The 14884-nt window shown below is 39.9% G+C and overlaps 1 protein-coding gene across 2 annotated transcripts in view; it reads left to right on the top strand.

The window, feature by feature from the left end:
* ylpm1 (YLP motif containing 1) overlaps positions 1-14884 on the top strand; it is a 103974-nt gene that overhangs the window by 73892 nt on the left and 15198 nt on the right. For both annotated transcript variants that reach the window (XM_067991995.1, XM_067991994.1), the window contains 6 exons: positions 92-211; positions 2647-2823; positions 3473-3556; positions 6340-6423; positions 7310-7420; positions 12173-12224. In XM_067991995.1, coding sequence (XP_067848096.1) covers positions 92-211; positions 2647-2823; positions 3473-3556; positions 6340-6423; positions 7310-7420; positions 12173-12224 — 628 coding nt within the window. The remainder of the gene's footprint in view (positions 1-91; positions 212-2646; positions 2824-3472; positions 3557-6339; positions 6424-7309; positions 7421-12172; positions 12225-14884) is intronic.

The raw sequence follows: 14884 nt of genomic DNA, 5'->3' as shown, positions 1-14884 counted from the left end.
TGATACGAAGGTATTAAATTGGAACCTCTCTGCAGATACTCTTCCTTCTTTAGTGAACTGAAGTATTTACTTCTCTGTGCTTATATTTTAGGATAAAGAGGTAGAGTACGGAGGAGCTGCACCAAGGGTCCTCAGCTTGGATGATTACTTCATGACTGAGGTAGAAAAAGTAGTGAAGGACCCAGACAGTGGCAAACGAGTGAAAAAGAAAGTAAGTGCTGAGAAAACTGGTTGTATCTGTCATTAATTTAGATGAGAAAGAAATGATCATACAGGGATTGATGTCAATGACATCAAGATGTCTCATTCTTTTCGTGGGGCTTGAGATTCATATGTCTTTATATTAAAAAAAAGGGATAAAAATCAAGTGAAACAAATTTCACAGTCTTGATCTGTTTTCCAGCGGATGTGGATCCATCACACAAAACTGACAATTTATGGATGGGTTAGATTGAGGAAGATGAAGTAGGCTTTTTACTCAAGGTCTTTAAAAACAGTGACTTGTAAATTTTCCATTTCAGAGTCATAGGAACTACAGCCTCAGTACGATTCAGTAATACTTACTATTACTCTGCCAAGCTGAGTACACTAAGATTTATATACTCAATTTAGTAACTTTCCTGTACTTACTCAGTGATATGTACATACCCTAATTAGTGAATCACAAGAAAACCTCTGCACCACATGAATAATTACTCAAAGCAAATAACTTCACATTGCACACATCACTCGTGGAATTCCAGAACCCACGGCTTTAGTTAACATCAATTTGCATCATTTTGCCCCGAACCTTTTATGATGCTTTCCAATTCCTGTTGGTATCATTTAAGATGTAGGTGCAAATTTTTCTTGGCGTTACACCATTATAAAGTTGCGTCATTGGTTGTTAGGACCCTAGAACAGCGCAACAGAAAAAGATGATGGAATAAGTAACTTACACCGTTCCATGTTTTCCTCGGTCTTTTGCACCGCTCAGCAAGAAAATAGTTGGAAACTAATTTTCATAGCTCCACCTGTCACTGAAAACTGTGGCATTTGCAATTTTGCTGGATTCACGCAGCTGCCACTTGGACCTAAAAATAATGGCACAGTGGCCTGGCAATAGTGTGATTTATAGCTAATAGATCGTTTTTTTAAAAATTGCTCCCACGATTAAACATAAGCTCGTCTGAGGGTAGAGAACAGGCTCAGCACACCCATGGAATCTCCATACTCAAATTCATGACATTTTAACAGCATGGTCTAATGTCAGAAGCGGGCCGATCGATTCCACCGAGAGGAATAGTGCTTTTGATGAATGGCATACATTTGCTTTGCATAAAGGCAGGTTTTAAGACTTTACATTGTCACCCTATTTATGCGTCAAATTGCTGGGGGGGAATGGCCGCTCTGCTTCCGATTCACCACCATCCTCGTGGCGGCGTATTCTAATTAGAAATGCAGGAAAATATGGAGGAACTTATTGATGCCGAGATCGGCGTGCTAGACGGCCAAATTTGCGGTGTATGTCGCTGATCTCGACACTGCAGGAAAATCTGGGCCATTCTATATTTGACGTAAATGTTGTTTATTAAAATGGCTATTTCCACACTTAGAATACTAGAACACTTTTGGTACGTATAATTGGTTGAGGGATGTTTTGTATTGTAATCATGGTCTGCTAATATTGCAATGCATAGATTATGGCTTTCTTGAATTCTTGGATCGAGAAAATCTTAAATTGCTATCCTAGGTTCTAATAAACATTGACAACAATTTTCTTAGCAACAATCCCTGGAGTATTGCTTCTCATCGTAGAAAAGATCTGCAGTGTGTAGAGGTTAGAAGAAATCTTTTACCCACAGGGTAATAAGTATATAGGGCCTGAAATTCAGCACCAGACCAAGGGTGGGGGGGGGTGGCGGGGGAGTGGGCAGGTCGTCAGCTGGTGGCCAGAATTTGGGGTGGAAGTTGGTTCTGCTGGGATTCAGCCTCGTTTCTTGCAAGCGGCCATTTTCCAGTGAGAGAGTCCAATTTCTTTACCTACCCCCTCCCATGTCTGGGGAAGTTCTTGGGCTACCCTGGAAATGTTGTTAAGTACGTCTTTAGAAGGCCGCAACTGAATTCTCACCAGCTAAGATCTGGCATGAGTTCTGCTGAGGTCCCGGCAAAGACCTCTAACCTTTTAACAGGCTAAAGTAATTGATCCTGGAGGGGACCAATTGATTACCTTTGGTGTGCCTGCAAATGACTCCTTTTGGAGCTGAAGATTGTTAAAGGTATTGTTTCAGGCCCAGGAAGAGTCTCGGGAGCACTTAGGGCTGCCTGGCTGTCAACCGTTTGCCTTACAAAGGCACCTTGGGGTGTACACTGCCGCGATGCCCTTGCAGGTGCCAATGTCCTGTCCCATCCCATCCACGGGAATTACTCCAATCTTCATGATTTGAGACAATATTCGTTGCGTGGGTGGACAGAGATTCTGTTCCACTGCACTTGTGCCAGTGGATCAGAACCCCTGGAGTTTCAGACTTGTAGAATGTGCTCATCGTGTGCAGTGAATTACCCAATTCCCAATTTTTTTGGAAGAGAAATGCTAATCAGGCCTCTCCTATCCATAATCAAATGTCTGTTTCCTTTTCTTTCAATCTCTTCTTCTTTGCCCCTCAGGTCTTAGAATATGAACATGAGCCGGAAATGGAGGACACGTACAGAAGCAGCATGTTCAAAACATTCCGGAAAACGCTAGACGATGGCTTTTTCCCCTTCATCATTGTAGATGCCATCAACAACAGAGTCAAACACTTTGAACAGTTGTGGAGTGCAGCCAAAACTAAAGGCTTTGAGGTGAGATAACAACTTACATTTACATAGCACCTTTAACATAGAGAAACATCCCAAGGGGCTTCACAGAGCCACCATTGGGAAAACAATAGATGCCGAGCCAAAGAAGATATTAGGAGGGGTGACAAAACTCTTGGTCAAAGAAGTGGGTTTTAAGGAGAGCCTTAAAGGAGGGGAGGGTGGTGGACGGGTTTAGGGGTGGGAATTCCAGACATGGGGCCTAGATGGCCGAATGCACAGCTGCCAAGCAGTAAAATTGTTCATGCAAGATGCGTAAGCTGCTTTTCTTGGTTCGTGGATCATAAAAATCTCTGTTAAAGTTTGACAGTCACCTGATTTTAAGGTATTTCGCTTAGATTCCAAATAGTCTCAGCTGTATTGGTGGAAGGGGGAAGATGATTGGGGGGGGGGGAAAGTCATGAAGACCTGCTAAGTTAATGGTTTAGATTATGGTGTTCAAATGTTTTCTAAAAGATAGGGAAAAGAATTAAATTGACAAATAATTGAGTGACTTGAGCACTTTGGCAGGAAGAATATCATTTGAATCTCTCTTTATAGTTCAGTATTTCACTATTCTCGTTACTATTCCTGTTTTTAAGTTGCTGTGATAGGGAGCGCTAACAGGTTTCCTACCTTCTTTCTCCCTCTTCAGGTTTATATCGCAGAAATGAGTGCAGATAATCAGACCTGTGCCAAGAGGAACATTCATGGACGCAAATTGAAGGAAATCAACAAGGTGAATAATCTGGGTTTCCATTTCTTTAAGGGCTTGAAAGTGATCTTTGTTCACCGTTTCACACTTAGCTGGAGAATGGGGCTGATTAACTGATTTCAGCTAAGGTTTCCCTCAGTCATTAAAGTTGCATACTGAGAATTTCCCTCTTCATGTGAGGACTTGCATCCAGTTTGCTCCCATACCTCTGCAACCATCTGCTAGGAGGTGCACGAGAGCAACCTGAGGATCACACTTGAGTTTTTTCTTTCTTCCATGTGGGGAAGCTCTTATCTACTGTTTGGTTTATCCTAACTGTGATACAGTTTGAGACAGAAACATAGGAGGGGGAAAGCTTGCATCCGATCCTGGCCAACTTCTGTGTACAAATCAGAGTGTGATGTATCAGTTACCATTCTATATTTTTCTGGTGAGTATGCTGTGGCATCAAAAGCAGTCATTTGTGACCTTACATTTTGTTGTAGGCTGTGACAGGAACACGGAATTCACTTTTGTTAAAATAGACTGCAATGGCTGAAATTAATACCATTTTTGATCAGGTTTGCATGTTTTCAGAAGATCATATGATAATTACATATGAGGAAGACCATTCACCTGTATCAGTTCACCCAACCAGATGGACCCTACAGTCTCCCCTCCTCATTACTGCATCTAGTTTCTTAAACCATTCCAGACATTATGCCTCCATCGCTCTGCTCCAAAGTCTATTCCAAGAGTTGATCACTCACTGCCTGTGGAAGAAGTTCTTGATATCAGTCCTTAGGTTCAAACTAGCAAAAGCTAACTTATGTCCCTTTATCCGACTCCCGCAATCTAATTTATATATTCCAGATTTACCTATTCCATAGCATTTACTATCTTGTATACCTCTATAAAATCACCTCCCAGGTGCCTTCTTTCCAGGTTGAAAAGCCTGAGTGTCTCCAATCTTTCCTCATATCCTAGACCCCTGACTCCAGTAATCAGCCTCATGTTTCTTCGCTGTACTGCTTCCAGCGCTTGAATGTCTCCCTTGTCCTGTTTATTTTTTTGACTCTACTTTTTAGCTACACTTTTGTCCTCTCAAAATAATCTATATATCTAGAGACAGAGTATAATAAAAAATATTGAGCGTAGATTTCTAAAAGGGAGGTCATGTTTAACCAACCTTATTGAATTCTTTGAAGAAGTAACCGAAAGAATAGAGAAGAGCAGTGCAGTGGATGTGGTATGCATTGACTTTCAGAAGGCCTTCAATAAGGTGCCATGTAAGAGACTCACGGGCAAGGTCATGGTCTATGGAATCAGGGCCCAGGTAGCAGAATGGATTGAAAGATGGGCTACAAAGCAGAAAACAGAAGCTAGGAGTTTAGGGAAGTTTCTCTGAGTGGCAGAAAGTGGGAACTGGGGTCCTGCAGGGATCTGTGCTGGGATGACTTTTGTTTACCGTATACATAAATGATTTGGACTCAGTAATTAGCAGTATGTTGTTGAAACTTGCAGATTATACCAATGTGTGTGGGTGGGGGGGGTGGTGGCGGAGGCGGAGGATATAGTTAATAATGTGGAAGACTGCACCAAAATACAGGAAGACATAAACAGGCTTGCAGAGTGGGTGGGCAAATGGTAAATGAAGTTTAATATGGCGAAATGTGAGTTGGTTCATTTTGGTAGGAGGGGTAATGAGGGCACTTATTCCTTGGAAGGTAAGAAGTTAAAATGAGTAGAGAGAGATCGATCTGGGAATACACATAGAAAGGTCACAAAAAACAAAAGTTAATATGGACATAATGAGTGCAAACAAAATACTGGGGTTAATTTCTAGAGGAATAGAATACAAAGCAGGGAGGTAATACTAAATTTATATAGGAACTTGGTTAGACCACACTCGGAGTAATGATGCAGTTCTGGTCTCTATACTACAAAATGGATATGGAAGCGCTGGAAAAAGTGCAGAAAAGATTTACAAGGCTGGTAACAGAACTGAGAGGAAAGATTGAACAGTCGAGGGCTCTTTTAGAATCATAGAAGTTTACAACATGGAAACAGGCCCTTCGGCCCAACATGTCCATGTCGCCCAGTTTATACGACTAAGCTAGTCCCAGTTGCCTACATTTGGCCCATATCCCTCTATACCCATCTTACCCATGTAACTGTCCAAATGCTTTTTAAAAGACAAAATTGTACCCGCCTCTACTACTGCCTCTGGCAGCTCGTTCCAGACACTCACCACCCTTTGAGTGAAAAAATTGCCCCTCTGGACCCTTTTGTATCTCTCCCCTCTCACCTTAAATCTATGCCCCCTCGTTATAGACTCCCCTACCTTTGGGAAAAGATTTTGACTATCTACCTTATCTATGCCCCTCATTATTTTATAGACTTCTATAAGATCACCCCTAAACCTCCTACTCTCCAGGGAAAAAAGTCGCAGTCTATCCAACCTCTCCCTGTAAGTCAAACCATCAAGTCCCGGTAGCATCCTAGTAAATCTTTTCTGCACTCTTTCTAGTTTAATAATATCCTTTCTATAATAGGGTGACCAGAACCACCAACTTGCTGAATTAAAAAGAAAAGGAAGTGAAATATTCATGTCAGACATAACTTACATAGAGTCTCTTGGAGGTGAACTGCTAACAAGACCCAATATTTCAGGCTAATGGCAGCCTGGCCCTTTGCTCAACTGGCAACCAGTGATTGTATCAGCAGATGTCCTTATCAACTTGGATATTAATTGAAGTTATTGGCCATTAAGTAACTAAGCACCGGCTGACATTGTTGATTAACATGTATTTTGTGACATTTTATAGATGGCTGAACATTGGGATTCAACTCCACGCCACATGTTACGTTTAGACATCAGATCACTGCTCCAAGATGCTGCAATTGAAGAAGTAAGTGGGCCAGAATACATTCAGACTTGCCATTATCTATTGTTTCAGGACTAGTAGCATTATGTAGCTTTCCAGTTATACCATTGGATTGCCAGCTGAATTGCTGTGGTTTGTATGTAAGCTGTCTGTCAGTTATCATTAGAGCTCGAGAAAGAAAGGAGGGAAAAAGAGAGAAATTTTATCTTAACATTTTCAAAAAAAGTCCAGAGGTTTGTCAAGCAGGATCCTCGCTTTCTAAATTTGTGCTGGCTACTGAAGTTATTACTGCATGGATACTCTTTCAGCCTACCCACAGAGTTCTCCACCACTGTTTTCCTTGTAGCTGCACCTTTTCTTTGCAGCTACATGAATGTTTCCTTTATAAAGTAATCTCTTTTAGGACTGTAAGGAGAGTGTAAATTGTTTCCTTTTCTTCAATTGTTGCAAATCTAATGTGGATTCAGCAAGTACAGGGTGAATGGCTTTTAGACCTAGTCTGCGCTTCAGTCATCTACAACACCTTTGAATTCAAAACAAATGGATTTTCCTCTTTCGTATAAAACTGAATACTGTACAATCTCCTTTGAAAAATATTAAGTATTATGTTGGTGTGCCAATACATTTAAGACAAAAAGTCTGTATCTGTTTCCAACATAGGTTCATGATGGTGTGCTGGGCACTACGGTATGGAAAGCAGGGTGCTTTGTGGAAATGGGGAGAAATTAGTTGACAAGCCACCCTTAATGTATTTTTGCACTTCTTATTGGTTTTCTAAGATTATCAATGGCTTAGGAGCTATTGTTTGCACCCCTCACTCCTGCTGTGCAATGAATCATTAAAGGGAGGGGAGTAAAATAAACTCAAAAGATTTTTTTAAGCTTTATTGGTGTAAACTTTTATTTTGTAGGTTGAAATGGAGGATTTTGATCCGAATACTGAGCAACAGCCACAGCAACAAGAAGAACAACAGCAAGACGAATCTAAGAAGGATGCTGCTGATGAAGAGGAATATGAAACGGTAGGAGATGACGTCGCAGAACTAAATTCTTTACCCTCTTCAAGTGAAACTTCTTCCTAGTACACTTTTATACTGGTGTACCTGTCAGTAAGAAATGCAACATAAGTTCCCCTGTCCAGAACAGGAGACCATTGGTGCATTGCAATCTGTTGGGGTCTTCCCTACTAATCAGGTATGGGATCTTAGCCGTGAGACCCTTGACCTGTTGACCAGCGCCTGCAGTAGGTTTGATTAATAGAACACAATTGTTAGGCATGAACGTGATACTGATTTTTAAGTTATGTAATCAGTCTTGAGTAAAACTGTTGTTTGTTGCTGCTATGTAAAATTATAAACCTCTTGCCACAGTTAACTATCATAGTTAAACATACATTATCAATATACGCAGAGGCAGTAGATCCATGCAAAATGGTTCTCATTAAAAATAATTGGCTCAGGATCATAATAGCATTGTGACATTTGATAGTTGTTTATGGGCCAGACGCAATGTTGTTTGGAAATGGTGCATCTTCAAGTGAGTTCTGCTTTATTTACTGTTGTAATGTAGGAAATGCGGCAGCTAATTTCCGCACAGCAAGGTTCCACAAACAGCAATGAAATAAATGATCAGATCATCTGTCTTAGGTTTTGGTTGAGGGATAAATGTTGGCCAGTACACAGGAGATTGACTAGGACAGCCATAGCATTAGGGGCTTGGATGGAGAGAAATTTGTTGAGTGTATTCAGGAGGAATTTCTCATTCAGTATGTGGATGGCCCGACTAGAGAGGGGGCAAAACTTGACCTCCTCTTGGGAAATAAGGAAGGGCAGGTGACAGAAGTGTTAGTGAGGGATCACTTTGGGACCAGTGATCATAATTCCATTAGTTTTAAGGTAGCTATGGAGAATGATAGGTCTGGCCCAAAAGATAAAATTCTAAATTGGGGAAAGGCCAATTTTGATGGTATTAGACAGGAACTTTCAGAAGTTGATTGGGAGAGTCTGTTGGCAGGCAAAGGGACGTCTGGTAAGTGGGAGGCTTTCAAAAGTGTGTTAACCAGGGTTCAGGGTAAGCACATTCCTTATAAAGTGAAGGGCAAGGCTGGTAGAAGTAGGGAACCTTGGATGACTTGGGAGATTGTGGCCCTAGTCAAAAAGAAGAAGGAGGCATATGACATGCATAGGCAGCTGGGATCAAGTGGATCCCTTGAAGAGTATAGAGATTGCCGAAGTAGAGTTAAGAGAGAAATCAGGAGGGCAAAAAGGGGACATGAGATTGCTTTGGCAGATAAGGCAAAGGAGAATCCAAAGAGCTTCTACAAATACATAAAGGGCAAAAGAGTAACTAGGGAGAGAGTAGGGCCTCTTAAGGATCAACAAGGTCATCTATGTGCGGAACCACAAGAGATGGGTGAGATCCTGAATGAATATTTCACATCGGTATTTACGGTTGAGAAAGGCATGGATGTTAGGGAACTTGGGGAAATAAATAGTGATGTCTTGAGGAGTGTACATATTACAGAGAGGGAGGTGCTGGAAGTCTTAACGCGCATCAAGGTAGATAAATCTCCGGGACCTGATGAAATGTATCCCAGGATGTTATGGGAGGTTAGGGAAGAAATTGCGGGTCCCCTATTTGAATCATCGACAGCTACGGGTGAGGTGCCTGAAGATTGGAGGGTAGCAAATGTTGTGCCTTTGTTTAAGAAGGGCGGCAGGGAAAAGCCTGGGAACTACAGACCGGTGAGCCTGACATCTGTAGTGGGTAAGTTGTTAGAGGGTATTCTGAGAGACAGGATCTACAGGCATTTGGAGAGGCAGGGACTGATTAGGAACAGTCAGCATGGTTTTGTGAGAGGAAAATCATGTCTCACAAATTTGATTGAGCTTTTTGAAGGGGTAACCAAGAAGATAGATGAGGGCTGTGCAGTAGACGTGGTCTACATGGACTTTAGCAAAGCCTTTGACAAGGTACCGCATGGTAGGTTGTTACATAAGGATAAATCTCACGGGATCCAAGGTGAGGTAGCCAATTGGATACAAAATTGGATTGACGAGAGTAGACAGAGGGTGGTTGTAGAGGGTTGTTTTTCAAACTGGAGGCCTGTGACCAGCGGTGTGCCTCAGGGGTCGGTGCTGGGTCCGCTGTTATTTGTTATTTATATTAATGATTTGGATGAGAATTTAGGAGGCATGGTTAGTAAGTTTGCAGATGACACCAAGATTGGTGGCATTGTGGACAGTGAAGAAGGTTATCTTGGATTGCAACAGGATCTTGATAAATTGGGCCAGTGGGCCGATGAATGGCAGATGGAGTTTAATTTAGATAAATGTGAGGTGATGCATTTTGGTAGATCGAATCGGGCCAGGACCTACTCCGTTAATGGTACGGCATTGGGGAGAGTTGTAGAACAAAGAGATCTAGGAGTACAGGCTCATAGCTCCTTGAAAGTGGAGTCACAGGTGGATAGGGTGGTGAAGAAGGCATTCAGCATGCTTGATTTCAATGGTCAGAACATTGAATACAGGAGTTGGGATGTCTTGTTGTAGTTGTACAAGACATTAGTAAGGCCACACTTGGAATACTGTGTACAGTTCTGGTCACCCTATTATAGAAAGGATATTATTAAACTAGAAAGAGTGCAGAAAAGATTTACTAGGATGCTACCGGGACTTGATGGTTTGACTTATAGGGAGAGGTTAGATAGACTGGGACTTTTTTCCCTGGAGAGTAGGAGGTTTAGGGGTGATCTTATAGAAGTCTATAAAATAATGAGGGGCATAGATAAGGTAGATAGTCAAAATCTTTTCCCAAAGGTAGGGGAGTCTATAACGAGGGGGCATAGATTTAAGGTGAGAGGGGAGAGATACAAAAGGGTCCAGAGGGGTAATTATTTCACTCAAAGGGTGGTGAGTGTCTGGAACGAGCTGCCAGAGGCAGTAGTAGAGGCGGGTACAATTTTGTCTTTTAAAAAGCATTTGGACAGTTACATGGGTAAGATGGGTATAGAGGGATATGGGCCAAATGCAGGCAATTGGGACTAGCTTAGTGGTATAAACTGGGTGACATGGACATGTTGGGCCGAAGGGCCTGTTTCCATGTTGTAAACTTCAATGATTCTAACTCCCCTGCTCTTTTTCAAATAGTGCCAAGGGATCTTTTACGCCCACATGAGAGGGAAGATGGGGTCTCAGTTTAACATCTCATCGTAACGATGGCATCTCTGACAGTGCAGCACTCCCACAGTACCATCCTAGATTATGTGCTCAAGTCTATGGAGTGGGACTTAAACTCACAACCTTCTGACTCAGAGGCATGAGTGCTACCATTAAACAAAGGTTTTATTTTTCAGAGACAACTGCTTTAATTCTTCATCATTTTTAATGAGAATTGTAGGCTGTGGCATTCACTTCCAGGGTTAGTGGTTGAAGCAGAAACTATGCCAACATTCAAGATTAGATTGGATAGGTGGATAAAGAAAAAAGGATATGGTAACACGGTGGATAAATATGATTAGAACTATTTGATTGCCTGGAGGGTAAATAACAACACAGTGTCATTGGGCCAAATGGCCTGTTTCCGTGTTGTAACTTCTGTGTATTTCTATGTAGATGCACAATGTAGTCACTATTAAATCTTGTTGAATTGATTATGCTTGTACAGTTCTAATGGTGGTTGATGCTTAATGGCCAATGCAACATATCCCTATTCCCTATATTTCTTACTGACAAGAATACCTTACTAGAAGCTTACTTTGAAAGATATCAAATAATATGAATGTGTCTTTACTGTTGGTTCAGTAAAATCAAGTTTAGTCCCCATCGTTACATGCTACCATGGAAGATTTACAGTAGACATGCGGCATCCATAATTCTAACATTTGAGATACTGAAGTGTTTGCATAATTTTTTTTTCTTTAATAATGTAGTAAGGGCAGTTGTAGCCATTTGATGCTGTATGTTTACTTTAGGGTGCTATTTACTTTTAATTCTAGATAATTACAGGTAATAAACTTGAGGTTTTGCATTAATGGTGATCCAGAGTAAATCTGAAGCCTTGAAATTCTGCTAACCGAAGAGCAGTCTTTCCATTCAGCATGAGAAGTGTAACAATGCAGTTTCAAAATACTTAGTTTTTACATGTATTGATTATAATACATGACAACACAGTAAACTGCAGTGTCTAGTCACATAAAGCAATCACTTTCATTTTCCAATTTACATCTATTCATGAATATGAGGAAATGTTTTTTTTCCTCTGATACAATTCCAAAATCATTTAGCCAAATAAAAAAAATGTCTTTACTGATACTTTATCACTGTTTAATGACTTTTAAGCATCTCAGAAGTTTGGGATGACACAGCACATAGTAAATTAATTTCCAAGGCATTTGCTATATTTTATTTTACTGCTGATCTAGCATATATCGCATTTATTTTCTAACTATTGAATTGTATGAATAGATTGAGAAATTTAAAATGAGAAAAGTCATTTATTAAAAAAAGTTGGCATAACTGCTTTTATCAATAAGCTCCCGCATAAGTTCTTGTATATGCAGTGTGTAGATATGCGTGCTTTTTTTTGAGGGAAAAAAACAGACTTTTAAAGTGAAATGCCATTACCTCCTTTGTGCCGTGGTGTCTTGATTGTGTTTTTCTCTAAGCATGTGTTCCATTCGTTTTCCTGCTGAAGCGAGAGTCGTTGTCTTCGATACTACGTACCGTTATTTCACTCTAACCAGATGAGCTTCTCTGTGTGTGTGTATGATTTAGGGTTTCGTGACAAAAAGCAAATGGGAAATGGACACATCGGAAGAGAGTCTAGGTAGGTACAAATTTTCTGTTTATTGACTGAAAGGTCATGGTTTTAAAAACAAACTTCAAAACTGTTGATGAAGGCGCCAGGTTTCCATTTAAACTTCCTTACGGTGCTTTCGAATGACATAGCAAATTAATAATCATTTTGATGAGAACATTTAACTAAGTATATAGCAGTTGCTGCCTTTGAGTTGTCAACAGACCTGGCATGTTTAGTTGTACTTTTATAAAACTCTTGAATCAATAGGTACTGACTTATGTCATGCAGTAAACGTTTGGTGCTTGGATGAAAGCCAACGGATGTGGCTTAGATGTCTGTTAATTCTTCGATCTATAGTGTTTAATCCTTTTGCCGGTATTCTGTGCTGTGAGCACTCTACAACAATTTTACTGCAGCATTATAAACCACTGAACAATATGTACTGTGTCGTCAAATTTGCAAACTGAAAATGCATCAGTCTGTACTGAGGCATGTAAAGATGTCATTTGTGTTGCACACTTCAGGTAGAATGTAAACACCTGTACATGATCAATTTGTTGTATGCTAAAATATCCATTGTAGAATTTTACTTCTTTCTGGTTTAAGTATAAAAAAAAGTATCATATCAACTTTCTATTTGTAGAATTTTCACAAAGCACAATTTGCATTTAGAAAAAGATCTTTTTGCACAATACATAATCAAAACCATGTGGGTGCACATGCACTACTTAACTTGTATAGTGTTAAACTTCACTGTAATAATGATGTTACAGTTTCTGTTACTTTTAATGGTTTTTACGATACGGTAGACTCCTCTTACCGGTGTGAACCTTGCCTGTAATGAGCCCAGTGTTCATATTGATGATGAGTGCGCAGTGCAGATAGTTTTTAACAGAACAATGGGCTTGAAATTCTAGCAGAAACTCAGTTCATTCTGCCATCATCCTGACAGCTTAAAACACTACCAGTGATATTCAAATTCATCTAACTTGATTTAAATGGGGAAATGTCCAGTTTAACTGGCGATCAGATTTCTATATTTGTATTGCCTTAGTATCTTGGAAATAGATTGATAAAATTGACTTGTCATTTTATATCTTGGTATAGTGATAAGAGTTCATCCTAATAACTTACTATGGAACAGTATTTTGCTGGCCAGTCACGCTGATGAGATGACATCTGTTGGGGTTATAACGTGTGACTAAATCGGGTCACTGCTAAATAGATTAATAGTTTATGCTAATTAAATTTTTCTGTTCGAGAACATTTACTTAGTATAACGATTAGAGGCCGTCTATTGGCAATGTATTGTGGTAGAAGGTGGCTAGAGTTTTGTTCAATAACGTAAAAAGTTGAGTTGTTGACAGGTTATAACATATTTTTGTATTCTGATGTAAAATGGTTCTTTTCAGTTTATGTAATTGCATGTCAAAATAAAGCGATTATCACAAGACAGTAGCACCAAATTTTGCGCTGCAATCAAAGGCACTCCAGTTTACAATATGTCCTCCATATATAATTAACGTTCCAGCATTTGATATCTAGAAAATAGCCTGCTGATCACCTTCAGCACTTCGGTTGCATGCATAAATTAAGTGCGAATAAACCATTATGACAAGCTGCATCAACTTTCTGCATGGCACATTTTTCCCTTGCTGTGTCGATGCTCCCCACCTGTACACTCCAGCATTTGCTCATCAAAGCATCCTGATGGCCCCTCTTTATCCTCACTATCAAACCCAGCTGTTCAACCTGTGGTCGTAGAACCACGTGGTCCCCAAGCCACTGTAATCCAGTCCCTGAAGCCACATATCTCCGTCCTGTTTGCATTTATATTTATTACTAACTAGAGGTTTGTAGTTTCTAGTGCACTTGTCTCATTGATGGATAAATCCTAAATCAAAACACCAGGAGCTATTGTTATCAGCAACTTGTGATATTTGCATATTAATGGGAATATTGATTAAAACTTTATTAATGGCCCTCAAGGCTCCACAGTGCACACCTATGCATGAAGACAAAAGCTTGGGCATCCCCGACCTTACCACATCCCAAAACCATAAGAACTACGTAAAATGTGTATGCATAATCTACCGTTCGTCCCTAAGCAACTAAGTTTTTGCAATGTTAGTGCATTATCTAAAGGTAGAATATTCATTAATAACCATTACCAAATTGTTTGGGCAAAACCATTTTTCTGGGTTTTTTTGAAAATTTTATCCTGTATAAGATTGTATGCAATGGCAGATATTTGATTTTAACTGGCCCAATATATTTTCGTAGTTTAATGGTTTGATACTTATGTTAAAAATGCATTGAATATATATTTTACTTGTTTTAATCATAATTGTGTGATTCATCCTATTGGGTCTCTTTTCACTTAGAACCATATTTTTTTCAGTTTAACATAGACTTAATGCAATTCAAAAAAAACTGTTAAATGTGCACCAATGGCAGAAATCTGTGCGAACCTGTAGAAATCCATACAGTAAAGTGTTATATTAAGTGATGCCATAACAATAGTGTGAATGACCTGATGTATGCAAATAATTTAATTCATTTCTGAAATGGAATATTAATTTCCAAAATCATTTGATTAGCACAGACATACCCTTGATCTACTATCAATACCTTCATGGTAAATGGGGCTAAAGATATGTCATAATTGTGTCTAACAGATGGTTACT

This window comes from Heptranchias perlo, chromosome 10, assembly GCF_035084215.1.
Source record: "Heptranchias perlo isolate sHepPer1 chromosome 10, sHepPer1.hap1, whole genome shotgun sequence".
Lineage (NCBI taxonomy): Eukaryota > Metazoa > Chordata > Chondrichthyes > Hexanchiformes > Hexanchidae > Heptranchias > Heptranchias perlo.
The sequence above is the reverse complement of the archived record's forward strand: the minus strand, read 5'-3'. Positions and strand labels throughout refer to the sequence as shown.